Source organism: Coffea eugenioides, chromosome 2 (assembly GCF_003713205.1).
Source record: "Coffea eugenioides isolate CCC68of chromosome 2, Ceug_1.0, whole genome shotgun sequence".
Taxonomy (NCBI): Eukaryota; Viridiplantae; Streptophyta; class Magnoliopsida; order Gentianales; family Rubiaceae; genus Coffea; species Coffea eugenioides.
Window position 1 is genome coordinate 14,079,166 of NC_040036.1, and position 22,307 is coordinate 14,101,472.

At 34.2% G+C, this 22,307-nt stretch overlaps 1 protein-coding gene across 3 annotated transcripts; it reads left to right on the forward strand.

Annotated features, from left to right (window-relative positions):
- The first annotated feature begins 2,014 nt into the window (after positions 1 to 2,014).
- On the forward strand, positions 2,015 to 19,055 carry LOC113760524 (probable pre-mRNA-splicing factor ATP-dependent RNA helicase DEAH9). 3 transcript variants are annotated; one of them, XM_027303138.1, is made up of 23 exons: positions 2,015 to 2,141; positions 2,936 to 3,080; positions 3,286 to 3,360; positions 4,191 to 4,280; positions 4,456 to 4,535; positions 5,347 to 5,416; positions 5,493 to 5,578; positions 6,703 to 6,772; positions 6,914 to 7,009; positions 7,780 to 7,879; positions 10,370 to 10,416; positions 10,502 to 10,585; positions 10,687 to 10,740; positions 11,260 to 11,360; positions 12,717 to 12,807; positions 13,654 to 13,818; positions 15,727 to 15,816; positions 16,050 to 16,121; positions 16,756 to 16,854; positions 17,009 to 17,095; positions 17,658 to 17,711; positions 17,830 to 17,909; positions 18,730 to 19,055. In XM_027303138.1, exons 1-23 carry the CDS (start codon positions 2,035 to 2,037, stop codon positions 18,875 to 18,877), a joined length of 2,091 nt encoding a protein of 696 aa, XP_027158939.1. In that variant the 5' UTR covers positions 2,015 to 2,034; the 3' UTR covers positions 18,878 to 19,055. The 3 variants fall into 3 exon arrangements, with proteins under 3 accessions (XP_027158939.1, XP_027158940.1, XP_027158941.1); XM_027303139.1 differs by having other exon boundaries at positions 10,397 to 10,416; XM_027303140.1 differs by lacking the exon at positions 13,654 to 13,818.
- The last annotated feature ends 3,252 nt before the right edge of the window (positions 19,056 to 22,307 follow it).

Genomic DNA, 22,307 nt, shown 5'->3' on the forward strand with positions numbered 1-22,307 from the left:
TTTGGAGTGGGGAAGGTTTGTCAAGTGTCAGATACCGAATGGACGACAGGAGAGAAATAGAATTTTGAGTTTTAATGCCAAATCTGGAATGCCATTATCGATAAATGTGCCATGTAGTGCGATTACTTAAATGTGAGGAGTCAATCCAATCTGTAATCTAATTTTATGAGTGTTGACTCCAAATAACAGCATAGAATATGTGATGAATCGGATTTTTTTTTTTTTTGACAAAGAATCAAGACATCGAAATTTGAATGGTTAGATGCACAATAAGAGTGTTTTGAACTGTGTTTTGAAAAGGATAAAAGAGTTAGTGGATTAAGACAACTCCATTACTAACAAATACATAATTCTTTTTATAAAATTTTACTAATATTAAACTTATTAATTATTTGTTACATATATTTAAGTTTATTTAAATGGTTAGGTCTTTTTTAGGTTAAGCCTAACTTGGCTCAACTCGTATTTGAATGAAATTTTAAATTTAGGCCAAATTTAGTCCAATTTGCATTCAAGTAAAACATTGGCTCTGTTTGGATTGTAAATTATTTGAGATATTTTTACTGAAACACTTTTTGTGATGTGATGTATGTGAGATAAAAAGGTGTGTTAGAAATTGTAATGATAATGTAACCAAATAAATTTTGGCAAATAATCCTCTATCCAAACAAACCCATTATGTCCCTAGGCGGAGTGGATGGATTGGGTTGGGTTGGCTATTTTTATTTAATGAGCCAAACTCAAGCTAATGTAAGCCTCGTTGCTCCTCTTAGTAACCAAAGGTAAAGAGATGAGTTACGAGCAATACATTATATGAAACAAAATTTGTCAAAATTTCAATGGAAATTTTTGATGAGAAAAGAAGACAAATGAGAATTTATGTCATTGGTTAAGGGTTTGTAGTTGAGATAGAAAGTAGAAAGAGGGATAAAAGGGTGAATGAAAAATTAGGAAATAATTTTTATTTCCGATGGCATAGAGAAATAGAAAAGTAAGATGTAATAGTTATAAAATTCAAAAGAACAAAACACTAAAAGTACATATAATAAACTTAAAAACATATAATTTTTTCCGCCAAACTCCCAACAAATTTGGGAATTTAGAGAAAATTTGTGCTATTTTCCTTTTCTTCTTTCTCTCCTTCCTTCTTTAAATTCATTTTACTAATTTTTTTCCCTTTTGGATGAATTACCAATCTACAATATGCTAAAGCAACAAAAAAATTACCTAGCATTTTTTTTGCCCAGCTGTCACTCAATCGCATTCTTCCAATTTGAATTTAGGAAGAAAAAACTTTTTCATTTTACAAAACTACAATTTGATCCTTTTGTTGGATAGTTATGATGCATTTTCCACTATGCTATCGTAATTTTTCTTGTTTAAGAGTAGGGGTTCAAACTTCAAACGATCCTAATCAGGTCGAACACTACACTCAACTGTTCAAATTTATTTGATTATTTTAATAAATTTAAAATTTTATTTATTTATTTGTCAAACTAAGTTTGAACAAATTTTTATCGAACTTGAATGTCATCAAATATAAAATGCTATTTGAATTTAATTTCATGAGTTGGCGAGCTACTAGTTACTAGTCAACCTAAGCTCGAATGACCTCTTACATGATGAAATTAAATTCGCGCATAGACTAATTTGGTTTATCTAGTGTGGAGTAACATATATATATATATATATAAATAATTTTTTTGGGTCAAAAGTCTAGAAAAGATATACAATGCACGATATTTACCGCACCGAGAAGCACCAATAAGTTTATTAGGAGGGGGATTTGGGTAGTTTATTAGGCTCCTCAGGAACCACAAAAGTTGCCGGCTTTTGTGGTTTCCTGTGGATTAAGTTTAGTAAAATGCAAAAGTCATTCTGCTGACTAGAAAAAAAAAGAGAAGCACCAATAAAATACACCGGCCCGGACCGGGTACTTACAACCCCGACCGGATCTCTTTAACATTAAATCAGTTCCATCCCGTAGTTTCCTCGTTCCTGCACTGCTAAAACCCAAAACCCCTGAATGAAAATATGTCACAGTTCTGGAAACCGGGAACGGAGAGGCCTCGCCTCATCGACGACGAAGAAGGCGGTGTTCTTTTCTATTCCACATCCGCCCTATCTTCCTCCTCCTCTGGGTACTTCCTTGCTAACCTTTTTTTTAAAAAAAATGTTTTTTGGTTTCAATTTATAGTGGTAATCATTAGTTGAAATAACTCATATAGCAAAGTAAGCATGGTTCTTAAATTTTCTTGAATTACTTGCTCCACTAACGCTTCTTGATTTTATATGCTCACTGAAGTTTCTTGATTTAGTATGGGCAGCATGTGATGCCAAGAAATAACTTATATAGCAAAGTGAGCATGGTTCTTAAATTTTCTTGAATTACTTGCTCCACTAACGCTTCTTGATTTTATATGGTCACTGAAGTTTCTTGATTTAATATGGGTAGTATGTGATGCCAAGAAAGTATGTTTTCTTGAAATTAGATGTTGTAATGATGTAAGCCAAAGATGAGGGTTGCTAAGAAAATGTGTTTCTTGAATGTGTGGAAACCGTAAATATGGAAATGTACCTGAATAACTTTACCTGAATCATTGCCATATTGATTATTGAAATAAAAGGCATGGGATTTTCTTTGATATTATTTGTTGACCTGTTAAAGTGATAATATGTTTCTTGAATTATAGAAGTTGTAGTCGTACAGTGGTAATGGGAAGTTTACGTTTGAACTGTTGGTCATTACGATAGTATTGAAGCCAAAGACATGGAATTCTGAGAATGGTTCTTGATTCTTGAGAGTTGTAATATGCTGTTGACAAGTCGATGTTTGGGAGTGGGAGTGTATTTTTCCTTGAATTATTGCGGGGGGCTTCCGAAAGAGAGTATGGGTCTTGAATTGATGTAACCTTAAGAGATGTTGATATTACAGATACGGCTTTGCGAGTGTAGAGAAACAGAGGCAGAGGCTACCAGTGTACAAGTACAGAACCGCTATTCTTTATTTAGTGGAGACTCATGCCACCGCCATTATTGTTGGGGAAACTGGTAGTGGTAAGACCACTCAGATTCCTCAGGTACAATTTTTAGGCTCGCCTAACCCTTCTCTCTGTTTTTACGTATTTATGTTCCTATTCTCGTGCTTGCTTTGTTTAATGCAGAGTGTATATTGTGAATTCTTGAATGGGCTAACTGAGTTTAAATCATCGAGATTGATTTCTCTATTCCTTTCTGGGCTATGTTAAGTTTCATGACTATGGTTGTTGCTCTAATTGCCTGCAGTTCTTGAAAGAAGCTGGTTGGGCAGAAGGGGGGCGCATTATAGCTTGTACTCAACCAAGAAGACTTGCTGTACAGGTTTATTTTTTGTCGTGATTCACCTACACATGCACATCCCAGTATATGTTCTTTTGCCTGATTGTCAAATTTTTAAAACTCTCTCTCTCTCTCTCTCTCTCTCTGCATCTCCATGTACATCTGTACATATGTTTATAGTGGATTGTTTCTCTCCATGTGTGAATCTTGGGAAGCCTACATTTGAAAAGTTATATTAGTACATATAAGATCATTTTTGAGTTGGACATGTCTCCAAGTGCTTTCGCATGATGTATGTGGGATGTGAGTTTGCTAAATCTGTAACTTCTTCTTCTCCTCCTTTGTTTGGGGTGAAATAAAGTGTAATTTCCGGGAAATAACTTGATGCAACTTTTTCCCCCAAAATTGTTTAATGTAGGACTATTGTGGTTTTGGTAGTCTTGCCAGAGAATTTGGTGTGTCAGTGTAGGAAAGAAAACTGCTTGTCTTGTAATGATTCTCAGGTTGCTTTCAGTTTAATCATGTGTACATTAAGATGCTAACAATTCCGATCTAGTTACCACCTTGTTGCAAAATTGCTTGGCAGAAGTAAAGTTATATAGTGTGAGGATATGGCAGATTTTGATAACTCTAAAATTCTGAATTCTATTAAGTTGTCGTAAAATTTCACTTAGTTTTCCATGATTAAGGATTTTTTTTTTTTTTGTGAATTTATGATTTCCGGCTTATCTTCATGCTGACAACTTGAAGTCAGATATTGCCTGCTGCAGCTTTAATTTTTTCCCTTTTTAGATTGGATGCTTCCGTTGTACTTGTCTTATATTAGAAGCTTATAATCATGCACCACATGATTGAGGTTATGACATATGCAGTCAGTGGCATCAAGAGTCGCTGAAGAGATGGGTGTCAAACTTGGTGAAGAAGTTGGTTATACAATTCGGTTTGAGGATGTCACAAATACTGTAAGATTCTTATGTTATACCTTGACAACATTTGGTTGATTAGTATTATTGTAGATTATCAACAATAATACCCTATAACCCTTATCACTGGTGCCTTTCCCTTTCTCATGATTATTTTCTTCCAAACACACACTTCTGTACTTAATTGCTTTGTTTAACCACCCTGGCAGCACAGGACTTAACAAGGATCAAGTTTCTTACAGATGGAGTATTGCTGAGAGAAATGATGGATGATCCTCTCTTGAGCAAGTATAGGTATCAATGTACTAATCATTCATCAAAGTTCATCATCTCTCCTGCCTCCCTTTGATGATAACGCCCTTCCTCATAGATTCTCTCTCTGTTTGCAGCGTTTATCTTTGTGGATTATTTTGATTAACTCATTTGGTTCCCATGTATGCATTTTATGTGATGTTTTGGTATTTATGAACTAGTGGTTTCTGGGGTTCATTCAATGGGTTAGAAGTAATGACATGCTTCTAGGTTCCCTTGCTTATTCCACATTCACCAAGTGTGGTCGTGTATAGTGCATAGAAGGCATGAAAAAAAAAAGAGGATATGAGATCTTACACTGACTTTGTTTCATATGTTATGTTTGGGAAATAAGAAATAAGGAGATTTTTAGAACTATATATGCTAGTTGTCATGAGAGACGAGTAACTAGATGGGTTTGGTACTTTGATAAACTACTGAGATATACATTATGTTCTCTTAGATTCTTCCATGTGAAATTGTGTTGCTTGAGGATCTCATTGTTGAATTTGCAATTTTATGGTAGCATTGTTTTGCACTTTGTTTTGTAGTCTGCACGTGAACTGGTTTTTACTGAATCTTAGTTCTCTGATATATTTGCAATTTAAGCCAGTCGATGTAGTGTTACCTGCCTGCATGTCCTCTAGTTCTCTCACATGGATGTAGAAAATAATTGATCGAACCCAATCACTCTAATATAAGGATGCCTTGTGTTTCTTGTCTTGTAAATGTCAAAATTGATGTCTGTATAATGTCTTTTCTAGGTATGTAGCAATTAGTTGCTTACATATGTGCATGACTTTTGATGAGACAGTGTCATAATGGTTGATGAAGCTCATGAAAGATCTCTTTCAACTGACATTTTATTAGGTCTCTTAAAGAAGGTATATATTCTGAATCATTAATTCAGTATGCTTCATGGTTTTGTACAAATGTGAGGCTAATATTTCGAAAATGCAGATTCAACGACGCCGGCCAGAACTGCGTCTTATCATATCATCAGCAACTATTGAAGCAAAAAAGATATCTTCTTTTTTCTCTCCCAGGTTCTTGTCTTGTAGCTTTGCTGTCAGCATTAGATAGGTGCACACATGCATATTCTGTTTAAAGTGAAGATACCTCTAAAGCAACCAGATTGTAAAACAAGAGTAGTTTAATGCCAATATTGTCTATTTAGAAGCTTTAATTTTCCATTAGTGTTCATCTGCCTGTTCATTCTCTTTCTGGTATTTTCTCTATTGTGATAGATAGCTTATGTCGTACTTGCGCCTTGTCATTTAATACTTGAATAAGATTTGAAAGCTCAAAATTTATGTGTAGTCATTGTAGTTTTAATATGACATGATGCAAATTATTGGAGCTCTTTCTTAAAAGAAGCAGGAGGAGCTTCCTGTAACGTTATACCCTTGGGACAGAGTTCAACTTCTACCTAATGGCAGGACAGATCTAAAGGAAATTGCAAATAGAGTGTTAGGAAGGATTGATAGAATATGCTAGTGGTGGTATTCATAGACAAAGATATTGAGGCTTTATTTGCTGAATGAACATCTGTTGTATACAAGCTTAATTGGCTCTGTGGATATTTTAACAATAATGTCTTTTCAGATGAAACTCTGTTTATACATAAGACTGAAGGTCATTTCTTAACTGTTTTGTCTCATTTGTTGGTGGTATAATGGAGTAAGAAAGTTATAATCATGGTAGCCTGCCTCAATTTTATGTTATACTTATTGAGTTGGTTGTTTGTTTGTTGGTGGTGAATCTGGTTTAGTGGTGCCTTTCAGGTCTAGATTCTATGTGACAATGATTAGTTAAGTTGATTGCAAATGAAATAAGCTTCCAGATGCTGTCATGTGATTGTAGTTGATGAACCTCTGCTTACCTAGTCTGTAAATGATGAGTAAGTGGAATAATTTCAACCTGTTGCCTCCTAATCTGAATTTCCATGTGTGCTAAATCTTATGTAAATTTTGAAATAACTCCAACCTTGTTTGGTCTTCCTATATTTACCTACTTTCCTTATGTGGTTCATCATCTGATCTTACATAAAAATTTCCTTTTGATATCATTGTGTTTAACTGATCATAGTTGATGTTGGTGTTTGGAATTGCACTAGTTGATTGTTCTCTAAGAATCTATGTCAATTTTGAATGTGTACTGATAAATCCAGTAAAAGGCGTCAAGCGCTACAGACTGAGGACCATGGACCAAATGCAGAACCTGCCATCCTGTCAGTTGAGGTAAGAGATACTAATTTTATAAATCAATTCATACTATGAAGATTCTTGTTTCTTAGTATCATAAATGTTGGTCATGATATTGGAAGTACTCTAAACAGCTTGATTGACTGTTTTATGTTGTTAATTTTTCATTACTTACAGGGAAGAGGATTTAATGTGGAAATCTTCTATGTTGAGGATCCTGTTCCGGATTATCTTCAGGCGGCTGTTTCGACAGTGTTGTCAATTCATGATCAGGTATTGAAGTTCACAGAAAATGACAATATTGGGGTGGCTGATTATGTGTTGGCACAGCCGATTTATCAACTAGATATTTGTGATGTATGTGGTTGGTTTGGCAAATTTTCCTTATAATAAGATTGCAATTGGAAGAACCGTCTTGGATTTGTTTCTGTGATCCTCTCAGTTGAATATACATGGAAATTAGTTTGAGGTGAATTATAAATGTAAGCCGTGTGGCTTACCATTTGGGTGTATTTGGGCGCTTTTGGTTTACTTTTCCTGTCTTTTGGTTTCATTCTCCTATCCTTCATAGATCGCATCCTAATGGCTGCCATGGATGATGATAGGATGTCTGATCTCTTCATGTAGAGAAATGAATGAAGAATAGAGGTGAAAAAGCGGCATCTCTTTTTTCCAATCCTTTAGCTTAAATCTTACAAAGGGAGAGTATGATATTTTTTAGATGTTTAAATTTGATAAAAGTGCAGGTATTTGCACATTAGTTGCGTCATTTTCCCTACTCCTATATCCTTTGGTAGCTGTCCCAGAACCTCTGCATTTGTGTTTTTTCCTTAATATAAATAGTGCCCTTTACTGTCAATACTTACTGTTCATGGTTTGGCTTTTGTTTGCATTTGTCTCCTGAATCTTGGAAGCATTAATGTTTTCTTACAATTTATTGTTAGCCACCACTCTTTGGCATTTCATTGGTGCATAACACAATTTACCACTAATCATCATGTACGAAGTAATTGTTTATGCACCTATACATTTGTGTTCTCCAGGAGGCGATGGGTGATATCCTCATGTTCCTCACGGGTCAAGATGATATTGATGCTGCGGTACAGTTGCTTTCAGAGGAATCTCGAAATGGTCGAAATCAAGGTAGTTTGCATCTGTTTTTTCATCACTTTATTGATTTGGGAAAGAATAACAGTTGGAAGTTGGATTGTTTTTATTGCATGCTATATAAAGGTTAAAAAGCTGGGATCAATTACCTAAACAATCCAATTTTTATTAGAAACTCGGAAAGTAGTCCAAAATTTTTGGGATTTTCCAGAGTAGAGATTTTATTTCTCTACTTTAAACAGCAATTTCAGAGTCCCATCTCAGATGGCAACTACATAGTCTCATCTAAGATGGTGACTTTAAAGTGGTCATTTAAAAGGGTAACTTTAGTATAAAGAAACTAAAGAAAAAAGGGTGACTAAGACAAGTAACCAAAAGTCACCCTCTCAAATTGCGAGTTTAAAGTTGCTGTCTAAAACTGTGACTTTAAAGTTGCCATCTAAAGTTTTGACTTTGAAGTTTTTGGTTGAAGTGGTGAAATCTGTCATTGGAATATTTAGTAGAAAGTAGACTTACTAGGTAATTGTTTCATTGGTAAAAGAGGGAAAAAGGTAGACAAAGAGAAGCAAAAAATGAATTATCAGTATAATCTTTTGAAAGTCTTTTCACTGGTTTGTGTTCCCTGTAATATGTTATGTTTCTACCTCTTCTTTCTGTTGCATTTGTTGCAGGAAGTAGTGATTTGTGATTTTGCAAATTGGGAAATAGCGAAGATAAATTCTTCTACAATTTTAAGTTGCATTTGAAGCATTTTAAATTCTTCTACAATTTTAAGCTGCGTTTGAAGGGTTAAGTAGTTACTGGATTCTCCTTGAAAGAGGGTAGGGATGTTATTATTGGGAGCAAATGTCAAATTGGTCCCCTCAAGAAGCATTGCGCTTGAGACATGAGATGAAATGCCATCTTTGAGCTAACTTTCTAGTATCAAGTTTTCTGGACCATGCTTGATCATTGAGCAATGAACTTGAGACCTTTATTTTATGTGGGCCAACAAAGATCCTTAGGACCATAACAACTCCCCTCTTGATGTGAATTTGAGAAAACAAGAAGATGAAATTCCACCCAGGGATGGAATTGCATGAAAAATGACCACGCAGTCTGAAAACACAATCGCAATCTTTTTGACTCTGAAAGATCTCTGTACTCATTAACCTTAAAGACCCATCAAATGAAAATTGTCATTCCATGGTAGGAATTGCTTCCTTTCCAAATGTTACACATAGAGAATCAATTGAAATTCTGAGTGAAAGATTCATTCAGCTGCTAATATGTTTACGAAGAGGGGTCCAAACTTGCAATGCTGGAAAGTAGTCTTTTAACAATGCTACTTTCATTCTAGTTCTGCCATGGAGTTCCTCACTAGGGGACCTAATTTAGATTTCTGGAATCCACTTTAGGGGAAAAGCTTAAGCTTGTAGCTTTTGGTCTCATGCTAATTTACTTCTGACTTGCAATACTAGAAAGTAGTCTATTTAAACAATGCAACTTTCATTCTAGTTCTAACATGGAGTTCCTCCGTAGGGAATGTAATTTAGAGATTTCTGGATCCATTTTAGGGGAAAGGCTTAAGCTTGTAGCTTTTCAGCTCATGCTAATTTACTTCTGACTTAAAGCCTTTTATTTAATCTGAGACAAGACAGGCTACAAAGCCATGACATCTGTGTCGTATATAAGATAAGCATGAAATATATGGTCTCAGATTCTATTGCATTCTTTTAATTTGTTTACAAATTAATTGTGAATATCGTTTAGTTTAAGTTGTTGATACTTAAGTTGCTTTTTAGATCTGGTAGTTTGGTTATCTACGTGCAAAGTAATATATTATCTGGTAGATTATTAGAGAATAGGTTTTCCTTATTGTCCTTCCTCAGGTTGTAATTTCATTGTGGCGATTATTTTCATATTAGATTTCTCATTAATTGACCGCTATGATTATAAAGGTGAGAACATGCTAATAGAGAAAATCTTTCATTGCACCTTTAAAGTCTTTATTTTGATGAACTTAGTATTCATAAACTCTGTTAAGTTTGTTGTTCAAAACTATAACTGCATAAATTTGGTTTTACAAAGTTGAAACTGAAAGTTAATTGAGGCAAACCATGTGAACTAGATTGTTTTACTCTATTTTGCCTATTCTTTCTGGAAAAGGAATTTCATCGATCGAACAAAAATCTTGGCACATGCCTCCAGTCAGCTGGAGAAAAATAATGGGTTTGTTTGGATAGGAGGTTATTTGAAATATTTATTACTGTAGTACTTTTTGTGATGTGATGTATGTGAGATAAAAAGGTGGTTGGAAATTGAGTGTATGATGCAAGCAAAACAAAATTTGAAATTTTTTTTTTTTAAATCTTGTAATCCAAACACACACTACGTGATTTATCATGCCCCTTCACCTAGTATGTGTTCCGAAAGAATTGGTGATAATACAAATCAAGCTTTGTAGAATCATAAAACTAATTTTCGTTACTTTTCAAGTTTCATCAGTTCTTAGTTCTCATGTTTATTTGCTCAATTGACTAGCAGGATTGATAATATTGCCTCTCTATTCAGGATTGCCACGGGCGGACCAGGTCAGTTCTAATAATTTGGTATTTGTTAGATATCTTTTCCTTCTTCTTAGTCAACCTATGAATGTGTACGCTGCTTTAATTTTAGGATCTTGTGTTTTCTCCAACTCCCAGAGGAAAGAGAAAGGTGGTGATATCAACAAACATTGCAGAGACATCATTGACTTTGGAGGTGATTAGGCGGCAAAAAAATGTTTATGACTATCATATCATCGAGTTAAACTAACAAGTTTCCATCAATTTAATTTGTTTTTTACTTTATTTTTTATTCAGGGTATTGTGTATGTTGTTGACAGTGGATTCTCAAAGCAACGGTTCTACAACCCGGTATGCTGTTGGCTCTCCTCTTTTTAACATTTGGAGTACCACTGCTAGCACTTCGTTTTTTTCCCCCTCCCCCTGGTGCACGTTGTTAATGGAATTGTAATTTTCTTTATAGTTCTACATGTCTGATTTGGATTTGCTATTTGATTACTTTTTAAGGTTTTTGTCTACCTATATCTGTCATGATTGGGAAAAGTCCATATTCCTGAGCATGAGCATTTGCTTCTATTACGTGAAGACTCATGTTGTAAGCCAGAGTATATCCTATGTTACAATGTTTTAATAGCCTGTCTTTAACAAGCATAATGAGCTTGAGTTTGAAATGTTAGGTTTATTTTTTTGATTCTTGCTGCTTTTGAATGCATCGAAATTGATTTTCTTATTAGAACTTTTTCTTCCTTTTTGAAGCTTATATTTGTTAAGCTCTTACTAGGACTGGGAAATTTCCTCACTTGCAGCATTCCCATGAGCAGCTTAAAATATGTGATTGATGGGTCACATCTTATTGTCATTTTACTACAGATTACGGATATTGAGAGTCTCATAGTGGCACCCATATCCAAGGCATCTGCTCGACAAAGGGCTGGTAGAGCTGGAAGAGTTCGACCAGGAAAGTGCTACAGGTGCAAACTATTCTAGAGCAACTACTGAAATACTTTCTTGTCTCAGGACTGTTTAAAATGACTGGATGTCAAATTATTAATTAATTACACGTTAGTCAGGTCAGGATTTAGGTTGTCAGTTTTACTACTGTATCTTCAACATTCTCTCAAGATCTAAAGTCTGGTGGTGTCAAAACTTTGGTTGATGTGGTGCTTTCCTCCTGCTCTCGTGTTGCGCATAGCTACTACTTTTATATTTGTGTTCCACTCGTATTGTTTGACAAGTGAAATAGTTAGGTCTAGAATTTAAATTCTTTGTATGTTGCACATTTATATTCAACCCTCTACCTAGATCTAGAGTTTGCAGTGTCAAAATTTTGGCTGATGGGTTCCTTGCCTTCCTACTCCAGTGCACCACAGAGCTACTTCTTTCACAATTGTGTTCCACTCCTACAGTTTGACAAGTGAAATAGTTTGGACTGGAATGCAAACTTTATATGTTGCACTTTTATTCCACTAGTTCTTTTAAATGTTTGTTGCAATTTCTTGTAATTTTTTTCCTCCTAAGTTATTCTACTAATCAGGACTACCACTTGGGTAAAATGTTTCACTCTTACAACTTCCTGGTTTTGTTTACTCAGGAAAAAAAAAACTTTGGCTTTCTTAGCTACCTGCATGTAAGATCTTCTAGTATTCTTTTTCAGTTAATGAGCAGAAAGAATGAAGAGCAGCAGTACAGGTTACTTTAAGATCATTTTGTTAGGTCTATTGCGGGGAGATCTATCTTGCTCATCTTGCTTGGAAGACTGTTAGAAATTTAACAATTGATTCTAGGTGGGGAATTTGGTAGATTGTGTCCCAAAAGACCAATCTAGGAGAAATCTACTGTTAACTCTTCGCTAAAATTATCAAGAAAGATCATTGTATCTGCGCAAAATTCATTTTTGCATATAGTAACATGTCACTCCAAATAGTCCCCAAGATTTAGTACATGTTTCCAAATTTTCCTTTGGATATCATAGTTTCGCATCTGTTACAAGATAGCTATTCAGGCATTGGAATAGCCGAATAGGTTGTTTTCAAGGTGAATATGACTTCAATGGAGCAATATAAAAAAAAAAAAAAAAGAAAAGAAATTTCTTGCGGCTGACTTTCAATGTTATAGGGAGGATGTTTTCAGTGGTTTAAGTTGTTATATTTAGATTTGCATGGTTGGTCTTCCTGTGCAATTTTTTTGCATAACCTCCAAGTGTGCAATACTTTTCTACCAAGTAAAAATACACAGGAAGACCAGGGATTCAACTTTCACCTCATCTAATGTGGCTTAAACTTCTATATTTACAAAAAAAAGTTTGCTACTGTCGTTGCCTTGAGCAGGCTCTACACAGAACAATACTTCCTCAAAGAGATGTCTGCTGAGGGCATTCCAGAGATCCAGAGATCAAATCTTGTGTCCTCAGTGATTCAGGTATGCTTCAGGTAGAGTGCATGTGATTATACTGTTAAAAGATATCTGGTTTGAGAATTTTTGAGCTACATGCTCAACTTTGCTGGCATTTTTTGGATTAGACGTAAAGTTCTTTCCATCCCTTTTTTTGTTAAGATCGTTTAGAGGTTGTAATTGTTCTCTTTGTGAGAACTTTTGTAGCTTCAGTGCGTTTCTGTTGAGAAAGCACCCACTAGAAGTCTATGGCACTTGTGATAGAATGGTTAGCTTTCCCTCCCCTGCTATAGCTACATGCATGATAATGGAAGACTGGGAATACCAGATATAAGATGATAGTTGAAACTTGAATAGTTTGGATGCTCAGTTTCCCTGTACAAAATGGTGGAAGATACCAAACCATGCTTTACCTGCTTGTGTGATAATTTTTAATTGGTGCATTGGGATGGTAGGTAACATGATGACATGGTCTTTTTGAATAAATAAGTCAATGCCAGATTGTATTAAGCTAGAAGGTACTCTGAGCTGTTTCTGTTATATCTCTGCCTCAGCTTCTTGATAATGCTTTTTTGTAACATCTTTTGCTTCTCAAAAGCTTTGGTATAAAATATTTTTCTTCTGTTTATAGTTTTCTCATAATCACTTTTTTTTAATGAATAATAATTGTCCAAAAGCATTAGTGGTTGTCACTCTCTCAAGGTAAAATTTATTTGGAACTTATCTCTTTGGTTCTGTTTGCTTTATCTGACATCATTTTCCTTGATAAAGTGTCCTCTAGTATGATATTGCTTTTCTAATACTGGTTTGGATTTGCTTGTTGAAGCTCATAGGAAATGTTCAAGTACTCATTTGTCTAATATAATGTTGCAGTTAAAGGCTTTAGGGATAGATAATATTTTGGGTTTTGATTGGCTGGCATCTCCATCATCCGAGGCCATGATTAGAGCACTAGAAGTACTATATTCTCTTGGTGTCCTTGACAGTGATGCCAAATTAACCTCGCCTGATGGATTTCAAGTTGCAGAGATTCCTTTGGTATGCTACTGTCATCAGCATTTTAATCTTTGGGATGCATACATATTGTTAAATTACCAAATTCGAGTTAATGTAGATTTGCAGGTTTGCTTCATTATTGAAAATGCTTGCTATGTGTTCTTTGGATAAATGAAACATTCTCAGACGATGTGGAAACAATAAAGAAAATAAGATAAAGCAGGAGTTTATTGACCTGTAATTGGGTTCCCAGTTCTTCTTGTCTAACCATGTTAAAATCCTTACTTGATATTTATTACAATTCTCCATTCAGGACTATTTTCAATTCAGATCTTGTTTTCCCTTTCTTTTTCTTCTTGTGAAAGCTATCTTTCATGGGGGGCTTAGCATGGGCTATTACGCGTCACTAATATATTAATATCTCTTTTGATTGTTGTTTTACTTTTGCAACCATATAAAGAATTATCCAATTATTGAATGGTGCTTCTTGGTGCTTTTGAAGTATGTTGTGCTTGGTGCTTAAAAAGTACTATTTCTTCAAATTACGAACTGTCATTTACTTGTCAATGTGGCCTTGCTGCATTTTTTTTTTGTAACCTTAATGATGCCAGCATTATATGTTTTCCTACATTGGGATAAGTGCTTCTCTTCATTTCATGTTTAATTTGCGTACTGAACATAATGGTGGCAAGTGATAAGTTCAGCAAAAGATGGAGTTGATGTTTGACTTTTTCTCATCCGGATGGTTGTGTACCAGTTGTTGTACTACTACTTTTCTGTTATTCCATCTTGCTTAGATTGTGTTTTCAATATGTATGCATTTTCTTTCAATCTGTTCCTTCATTTCTAGTTCTATCATTTCCTTGCAATTGTTGTCTTAGTTTATATGAGAGATTACTGGATTGGTGGTTGGGCTGCCATAATTTGTGACTGCTTGTATGGCTAAGTCTATATTAAGCAGACAGGGGCCAACAAAGTAGTTGTGTTACCCTTTTTTTTTTTTTTTACAGAGTTTCAAACTGGATGGAAAACAGATTCTATATTGATCTCAAGTTTTGGAGATTCTGCATTTCACTGGATTGGCCTGATGTACCTTGTAAACACGATAGTTGCTGGAGACACTATTATTGTTCTGAAGCTTAGATTCAGTTTGGAAGAAAGTGCAATTTACTAAGTTCAGATTACTTTAGACTCTATGAGGTGTCAGTAAGACATCTCAACTTTAGGACCACAGCTATACTAGTACTGCAAACTGATTCATGGCCACATTTTGAATGGATGAGGTTATGAGATACAGTTTAACAGAATAGCCTTAAATCTAGTTCCAAAATTAAGCTTTGAAGAAGTTTGTATGTGCTAGTAATCTGGTTGAAAGGAGCCGCTTTCCCACCCCTTTCCTCCCATTTTTGGAAGCCTCACCCTGTTGACCCTGTTGACTTATGCCTAGAAAAGACTAAATCCATGATTCAGTGCTTAAACTTTGGGAAACTTGGTAAGAAAGAAATGCTATGCTGCCAGGTTGCCACAACGTATTTCATCAGTTGACCAAAGACTTGGAGCCATTTTGTTTACATGATTTTGAGCTTTTTTTTTTTCAATGTTAATTGTTTGTTTTTGGCTGGTGAATCATGAACTTATTGGCAATCTCATTGAATATTTTATAGCCTGAGTGGAACTAAGGTTTGATGGTTAGCCCCAGTTGAGCTTGGTCTTTGGCTAGCATTGGCAATGTTTAGATCAGGACTGACCCCAGGTCCTCAACCGTAGTATTCTGGCCCAATTGCAATCAAGCATTTTTTTAATTCTTCCTTTACGTTGTTAGGACTAAAAATTTTTAATTTGGTCTTGCAATATTTTGATTAGCTTTAGAAGACTGTTGTTTGTATAAGTCTAGTTGAGACAGGAACGACTGAATTTGCTCTTTGATTATGAATTTCATGTTTCTGGTAGGACCCAATGATCTCAAAGACGATCTTAGCTTCTAACCAGTATGGTTGTTCTGAGGAAGTCATTACAATTGCTGCACTTCTGTCCATGCAGGTAAAACTTACTGTTTCACTTTTTTTTATTTAAGAAGTGGGGAGGGGGAAGGGGGATTTGAACCCAGGGCTTTAACCTTAGACACTAGACCAAGGCGGCCTCGGCTGTTTTTAGTTATTCTTTTTTATTTTTACCACATTTTTGAGCAATTGATATGAAGTATAATCTTTTTTGTTAGTTAATTTATCTTCTTTTATCTTCAAACTTTATCTTTATCTTTTTTATTTTGGCAGTCAATCTGGATTTCTGCTAGGGGAACTGAAAAAGAACTGGATGAAGTCAAGTTGAGATTTGCTGCTGCTGAGGTTCTTCTTGATCTGCTCTTTTTAACATTTTTACATTGTAGCAAAATGTTACCATTCCGAAAAATACTATTTCAACACGTTTGATGGAAGTTAATAATGTATTAGGTCATTGATAGATTTTTCATTGTATTCATAAGGTGCATGTGAGTATTACCAGAGCATGAATGACTTGATACTGTGGCTTAGAAATGCAGCTCCCAAAGGTCAAAGAAGTATGGGTTTCTGTTTCTTGTTGCTTTAGTTAGAAATTTTTTTTTCTCTCACCTTTCACCTTTTAGCTGTTAAACACGACTTAGTTGGAGTTTCGGTGTTTACATATTAGCTTTCTCCTGGACTTGGGTGAGCCTAGCATTTTGATTATGTATATCTGCAGAAGGATTAGCATTTTGTTTCTAAATTTCTGAAGTCTCATCTAGGTCCCTTGTTATCTGATAAACCAAGTGAGGATTGACTTACTAAGTGAATGATATGTGGATGAAGTGTTGCTCTCTCTCTCTCTCTCTGTTTTTTTTTTTAAGAAATTTTTTTTTTTTACTCTCTCTCTCTCTTTTTATAAGAAATGTGTTTACTTTCCTTTTCTTATCTTCCAATATATAAAGTGAATGCAGAGCATGAACCTTCGCATATTTTGCAGGGAGATCATGTGACCTTCTTGAATGTCTACAAAGGATTTATTCAGTCTAATAAATCATCAAAGTGGTGCCACAAGAACTTCATAAATTACAATGCCATGGTAAACTTGTCAATCTAACTTATCTACAGGTGTTTGGACTTTATCCATGTGTGGTTAGCGTTTATATGTTTTTCTTGAATGGAAGTTGTTAATTGCTTTTGAGTTCTTAGTATAATTGTCTTCTATTTTAACATATTTGGCAATCCTTTTGCAGAAAAGGGCTTTGGAAGTTAGAGAGCAACTCAGAAGAATTGCTCAGAGGCTAGGCATAGTTTTAAAATCTTGTGAGGGTGACATACAGGCAAGTCAATTTGCAATACTTGATTGATCGATTCCAAGGATAGAGGTTCAGTTGGTCATTTAATAACCTGCTTGGATAAACTGCTTTCTGCATTATTGTCTTTCCCAGCATTCAGTGAATTTTCAAGACAGTTGGAAGCCTTACCTATTCAATTTTGACTCATCCTCTGCTCAGCTAATAGGGATGAAATAGATGCAGCAATTTAATAATGATACAAAGTCTTTATTTAGTTATTCCTTTCATATACTGCTTGTACTTTGGCTTGATTATAAATTTGATGGTAAACACATAGAGTGGCAATATTTAGAGGTTTAGGTATTTATTCTTACATCTACAGAATTCCTCAATGTTACAAGTATCTATAATGTTGCTGATCAAGCTTTGAGAGGAATTGATTGAATATCTCTTAAAAGTTGACATGTAAATGGAGGAAATAGAGACTGAATTGTCAGGCAGTTTTCTGTTGGCATTACTTCTGTTTTCTGTTGTAGATAAGTAAACTTGTGCTATTGACTTCATTGTTTGATTGAATATTCATTGTTTTCTTTGGGTCATTTTACAGGTTGTAAGAAAGGCAATCACTGCTGGATTTTTTGCCAATGCCTGTCGCTTAGAAGTACGAAACTTCAATGGAATAATGCTCTTTTTTTTTTTATTGGGGGAAAAACACTCATTTTTCATAATTTTTCTCCTGGGAACTAACTATTTTTCTCTATTGAATACCTCGGTAACAGCCATACAGCTATAATGGGACGTACAAGACTGTGAGAACTTCTCAAGAAGTGTATATCCACCCTTCATCTGTATTATTCAGGTCAGTAAAACTCTTTGATGTGATTTACTTTGTCTAGGAGAATTCTGGAATCAGTAAATTTTTGCACTTTGGAAGGGCCTGCAATTTGGAGAATGACCTAGTTTTTATTCTATATAACTAACGACCAATTGTACTCATGGAAGTTTTCCCGTCTTAGTGTTTAATGCATGCGAAAATGAGTAAAAAGCTTTGCAGCCTTTTACTAATAAAGAAGGCATATCTTCCAGCGTATTCGTTACATGTATGTGAAAATTTTCTTATCTTGTAGAGTGTTGGTAAGAATGCCCTTGAGAATGAATTATTGGAAATTTCTCCCTCTGTGGCAAATAATAAGCTCTGTTTTCTAGAAATTTTCCTTAATGCATCGACACATAACGTGCTTATATTGAGCTAAACAAGCTTTTTATATCGTGCTTACATGTTTCTTTTTTTATTTTTTTTCAACCAACATCAATATTGGTATATATATATATATTAACCCTTGAAAGTACAAGAGTTAATTTCAAAAAAGGGCCTCAGCCCTCCTATCATTTTCTGCAGCTTCTGTTAGCCAAACTGGGAAGTTATATCCCATTCTATGTCATTAACTAGCTTTGTTGCAAAATGTGCTGGCTTGTAGCTGATCTAAATACAGAAAGGAAAGTTCCAAGCTTTTTACATGTTTCTGATTTCTCTCAAATAGTGCTTATATTCTCTTGTAGGGTTGCTCAGTTTTCTTGACCTTTGTTTTCGGAGCAAGTATACGTTTTTATTAGTTCAATGTGTTAACCTGTTTAACAGTTGAATTCCATTGTTTTCTTTCTTGAATCATTAATTACAGAGTTAATCCGAAGTGGGTTATATACAATTCACTTGTTTCAACTGATCGCCAATACATGCGGAATGTCATCTCCATAGATCCTTCTTGGCTCAGGGAGGCAGCTCCCCACTTCTATCAGCATCAGCAACCAAAACCCATAGCTCATTGACATTAGACCATTTTAAGAAATCTAATTGCATTATGTACCCTTTGTCATAGTTCCGTGATTGGGCAGGTGAATCCTTTCCATTTGGATCTCTAAAATGTCGTTCATTTTGTCACATTCTTTAGCAGTTTCTGTACTTCTGCAAATGCTAATACATATACATGTTTCAGTTTCTGTACTCCATTTTCTTGCTAGGACACAATTCAACCAAATAAAACTGAAACGCATTTTTTCCCCCAAAGGGAGACTCCAATAACAAAAAACTCCCTGTAGTTCAAGTTAAAAAAGTTTGTTAAAAATATTGATTGCTTAATAGCAATCTCAATAGGAAAAAGTTTATCTTCACAAACTTGGATAGAGCTACAAAATAGAATCAGATTAGATATTCAACACAATTTGAAATTGTATTTCGTGCGCATAAGCTTTAATTTTCTAATGGTACCTTTGGGTTCTCGTTTATTTTCTTGTACATTTTGTAAGGATCAACTTAATTTCTTGTTTATCTTTTGAATTTCAATTCCAAAATCGGTATTTTTATACGTAACACTCTTCAGAAACTATGTTTTATTTTGATAATTACTTTGCCAAGTGGACAAATTTAAACATTTTAAATTCATTGTCTATCCTCCCTTTCATTTGGTCATTCATTCTAAATTTCTTAACCAATGCATTGCTTCTAATCTTTACCATTTCTATTCTTCTTTATGTCTTTTGTTAATTTTACCGGATTTGATAGAAATAACAGCTTGAGGGATAGGCTTATGAACAAAGAATTATCCCAAGTATCATACTCCATTGCACACATAAAGTGTAATTTTTAGACAGGCGATTTTTTTTAATCTTTTACTTTTGATTACAAAGTTTTTGCCACTTTTTTAATGGTTTGCCTTTCTTTTTTTTTTTTTTTTTTGTTCTTGCAAGTGGCAAGTAAAAATTGAACAAACTGGACATGGTATTTTAGAATGATTATGTATATCAATAAACTATAGTTATCATATTGGCTGAATTCCTTTAGTTGATTTAGACATATCGCCTAACAAGTGATATTCTTCAAAATTCCACAATAGCAAAATACGATTTAATTATATTTCTTCCAATTCTTGTGGGTATAGTACACATAAATACAGACTCTAGCATCCAATTTGAGCAAAATCAGTGTCTTTGATTCTTCTTGAAAAATACTTAACATTTGTTAGTATTTGACATAGATCCAGCTTTACAAGGATTCAATTGCAAAGATAGAAATTTTCATAATATAAAAAAGGAGATTAAGATGTCAGAAGAAAAATACGTATTAAAGTGGGAAGATATCCTAAATAGCTAGAGCTATTAATAGTTATTTTATTTCCTTTGCCTTTTTCTTCCATTTACTATTCATTTTATAAAAGAAGTTACTAAGAATTGTTCATATGCTTGGTAGCAGTTAGTATTGGATTAGGTTAATGGTTTGATTGGGCACTCGATAAGCGTATATATTTTATACAAGAGTATTTAAATATAGGGTGCAATAAAAGTGAGTATGTAAATTCATATGGTCAATTATGTGCAATTTAGGTGCACTAAAAAATGCCCACAAGTCATCCGTCAATCTTTATATTTAGGGTCTATCTAGCGAGTGCTTAATGGGCAGTCATTAAAATATAGTTTAGGTGTTCAATTTTTTAAAAAATAAAATCAGGAGAATTGTTGATTACACTTCACTTTTTGTTAATTGCAGTCTTATTATTTGTTTAATCATATAATCGAATAAATGAAAATCATATGATAAATATGACAGTGTGAGTGCGATAAATAAAAAGTAGAGTACGAATATATTTTCGTAAAGTTAATTAGGGAGTGCATAAATATAAATATAAGGGAAGATAATCCACAAGGAGAGTTAGAGTTGCTACAAAGAATGGAAGAAACAACCACTCTTACATTCAGTATTTGATCTTTTTGCAGGATCTAATCCTACTAGTGTTGATGCCATACAAAGAAAGGAGTTATGATATTTTTCTCACTTTGGAATTCATTTCTTTTGCAACTTAGTTTGTATAGAAAAACAATTTCAACTTTCTTTTCTTGTAACTTGTTTGACTTGAAGTTCTCAAGAGTTCTTCAGATAATTTGTGGTAATTAAGTCGATTGTTTAGCTCTTGGATCTTTGAAGAGTTTGTTCAAGTTAGTTTTGCCTCTTATACGTATATTATCTTATGCCTATTTGTTTCTATCCGAAATATTGTACATTCTGAATAGCACTACTTTGAATCTCAAACTAAATTTCAAGCATGTTTATTTTGGATAAACAAGATCATGACTTTTATGTCTATGCTATGTGCAATATTTGTGCAAAACTCTATTCCTAGTTTTCTTTTCCTTTTAAACTTCTATTATACATCTATATTTCATTCCAACCATATATCATATCCACACATATGAAATACACTGAAATGATATATCATTCTTTTAACATTCAAATACAAGATTACATTCACCAATTCACTATTGCAAAAATTATTCCAAGGAAAAAATGAAATTAATAAAAGATAGATATCAATAAAATTTATAGCTTCTGCTATTTTTCCTCATTTTGAAGGACTATTGCTCCATAAACTGTTCATATAGTATGTTTCTCATCTAGTTCACTTCATTTAGTTATGAACTGCTATATATGACAACCTTTTTTAGGGAAATAAATTAGACTAAGACAAGTATTGAACTGCAATTTGCACCTTTTCTCTTTTCCCTTATCTCAAAGCTTCTTTGATTCTTACATTTAATTTAAATTTTTTTACAATTAATTTTATGAATTTTACATGTAACTTGAATTGGAATTGTTGGTATTGGATGATATCTCCTAATACTTGGAGATATTATAATTGTAATAATTGCTTTTTCCTTTGCATAGAGTAATGTAGATTAAATTCTTATATTGTTGAAATTTTTGTGTGAATCATAAATTAAGTTGAACTAGAAAGGCTATCATATTTTCCTGAATTTTGTTGCTTATCAAATTCATTTTACCATTGTATATCATGTAACTAAATCATTTCATTTTGATCAATTCCACCGAAGTCCAATTCAAACATTCAAATGGGATTTTCGATAGAAGTCCCCTACCTCTTCCACAATATTGTACTAATTGTGGGCTGAAATGAAGGCACCTAATAGATCATCTATGGATAATGAAGGTTATCATGGTGACATTTTGCATGATAATTCATTACGAAGTACATATCCTGACAGTCCATCTATGAGCCAAGGACCTTCTACCTAGAAAGAAGATACCTCTGGAGCCGGGAACTATAGGCTTTTAGGTCGCCTAGAGTAGAGTTACAGGAATGTCCATCTTAGGAAGAAACTAGAATCTATAAGAGGAAGCTTATCACCATAAGACGATTATCCTCTTTCTGCTACCCCTTTTACCTACTGGAGTGCTATAACTTTAATT

Coding starts and splice junctions, on each gene's coding strand:
- LOC113760524 (XM_027303138.1), top strand. CDS start 2,035: ATGTCACAGTTCTGGAAACCGGGAACGGAGAGGCCTCGCCTCATCGAC. Junction 4,281..4,455: donor TTGAGGATGTCACAAATACT/GTAAGATTCTTA, acceptor CTGGCAGCACAG/GACTTAACAAGGATCAAGTT. Junction 5,579..6,702: donor TCTTCTTTTTTCTCTCCCAG/GTTCTTGTCTTG, acceptor TGATAAATCCAG/TAAAAGGCGTCAAGCGCTAC.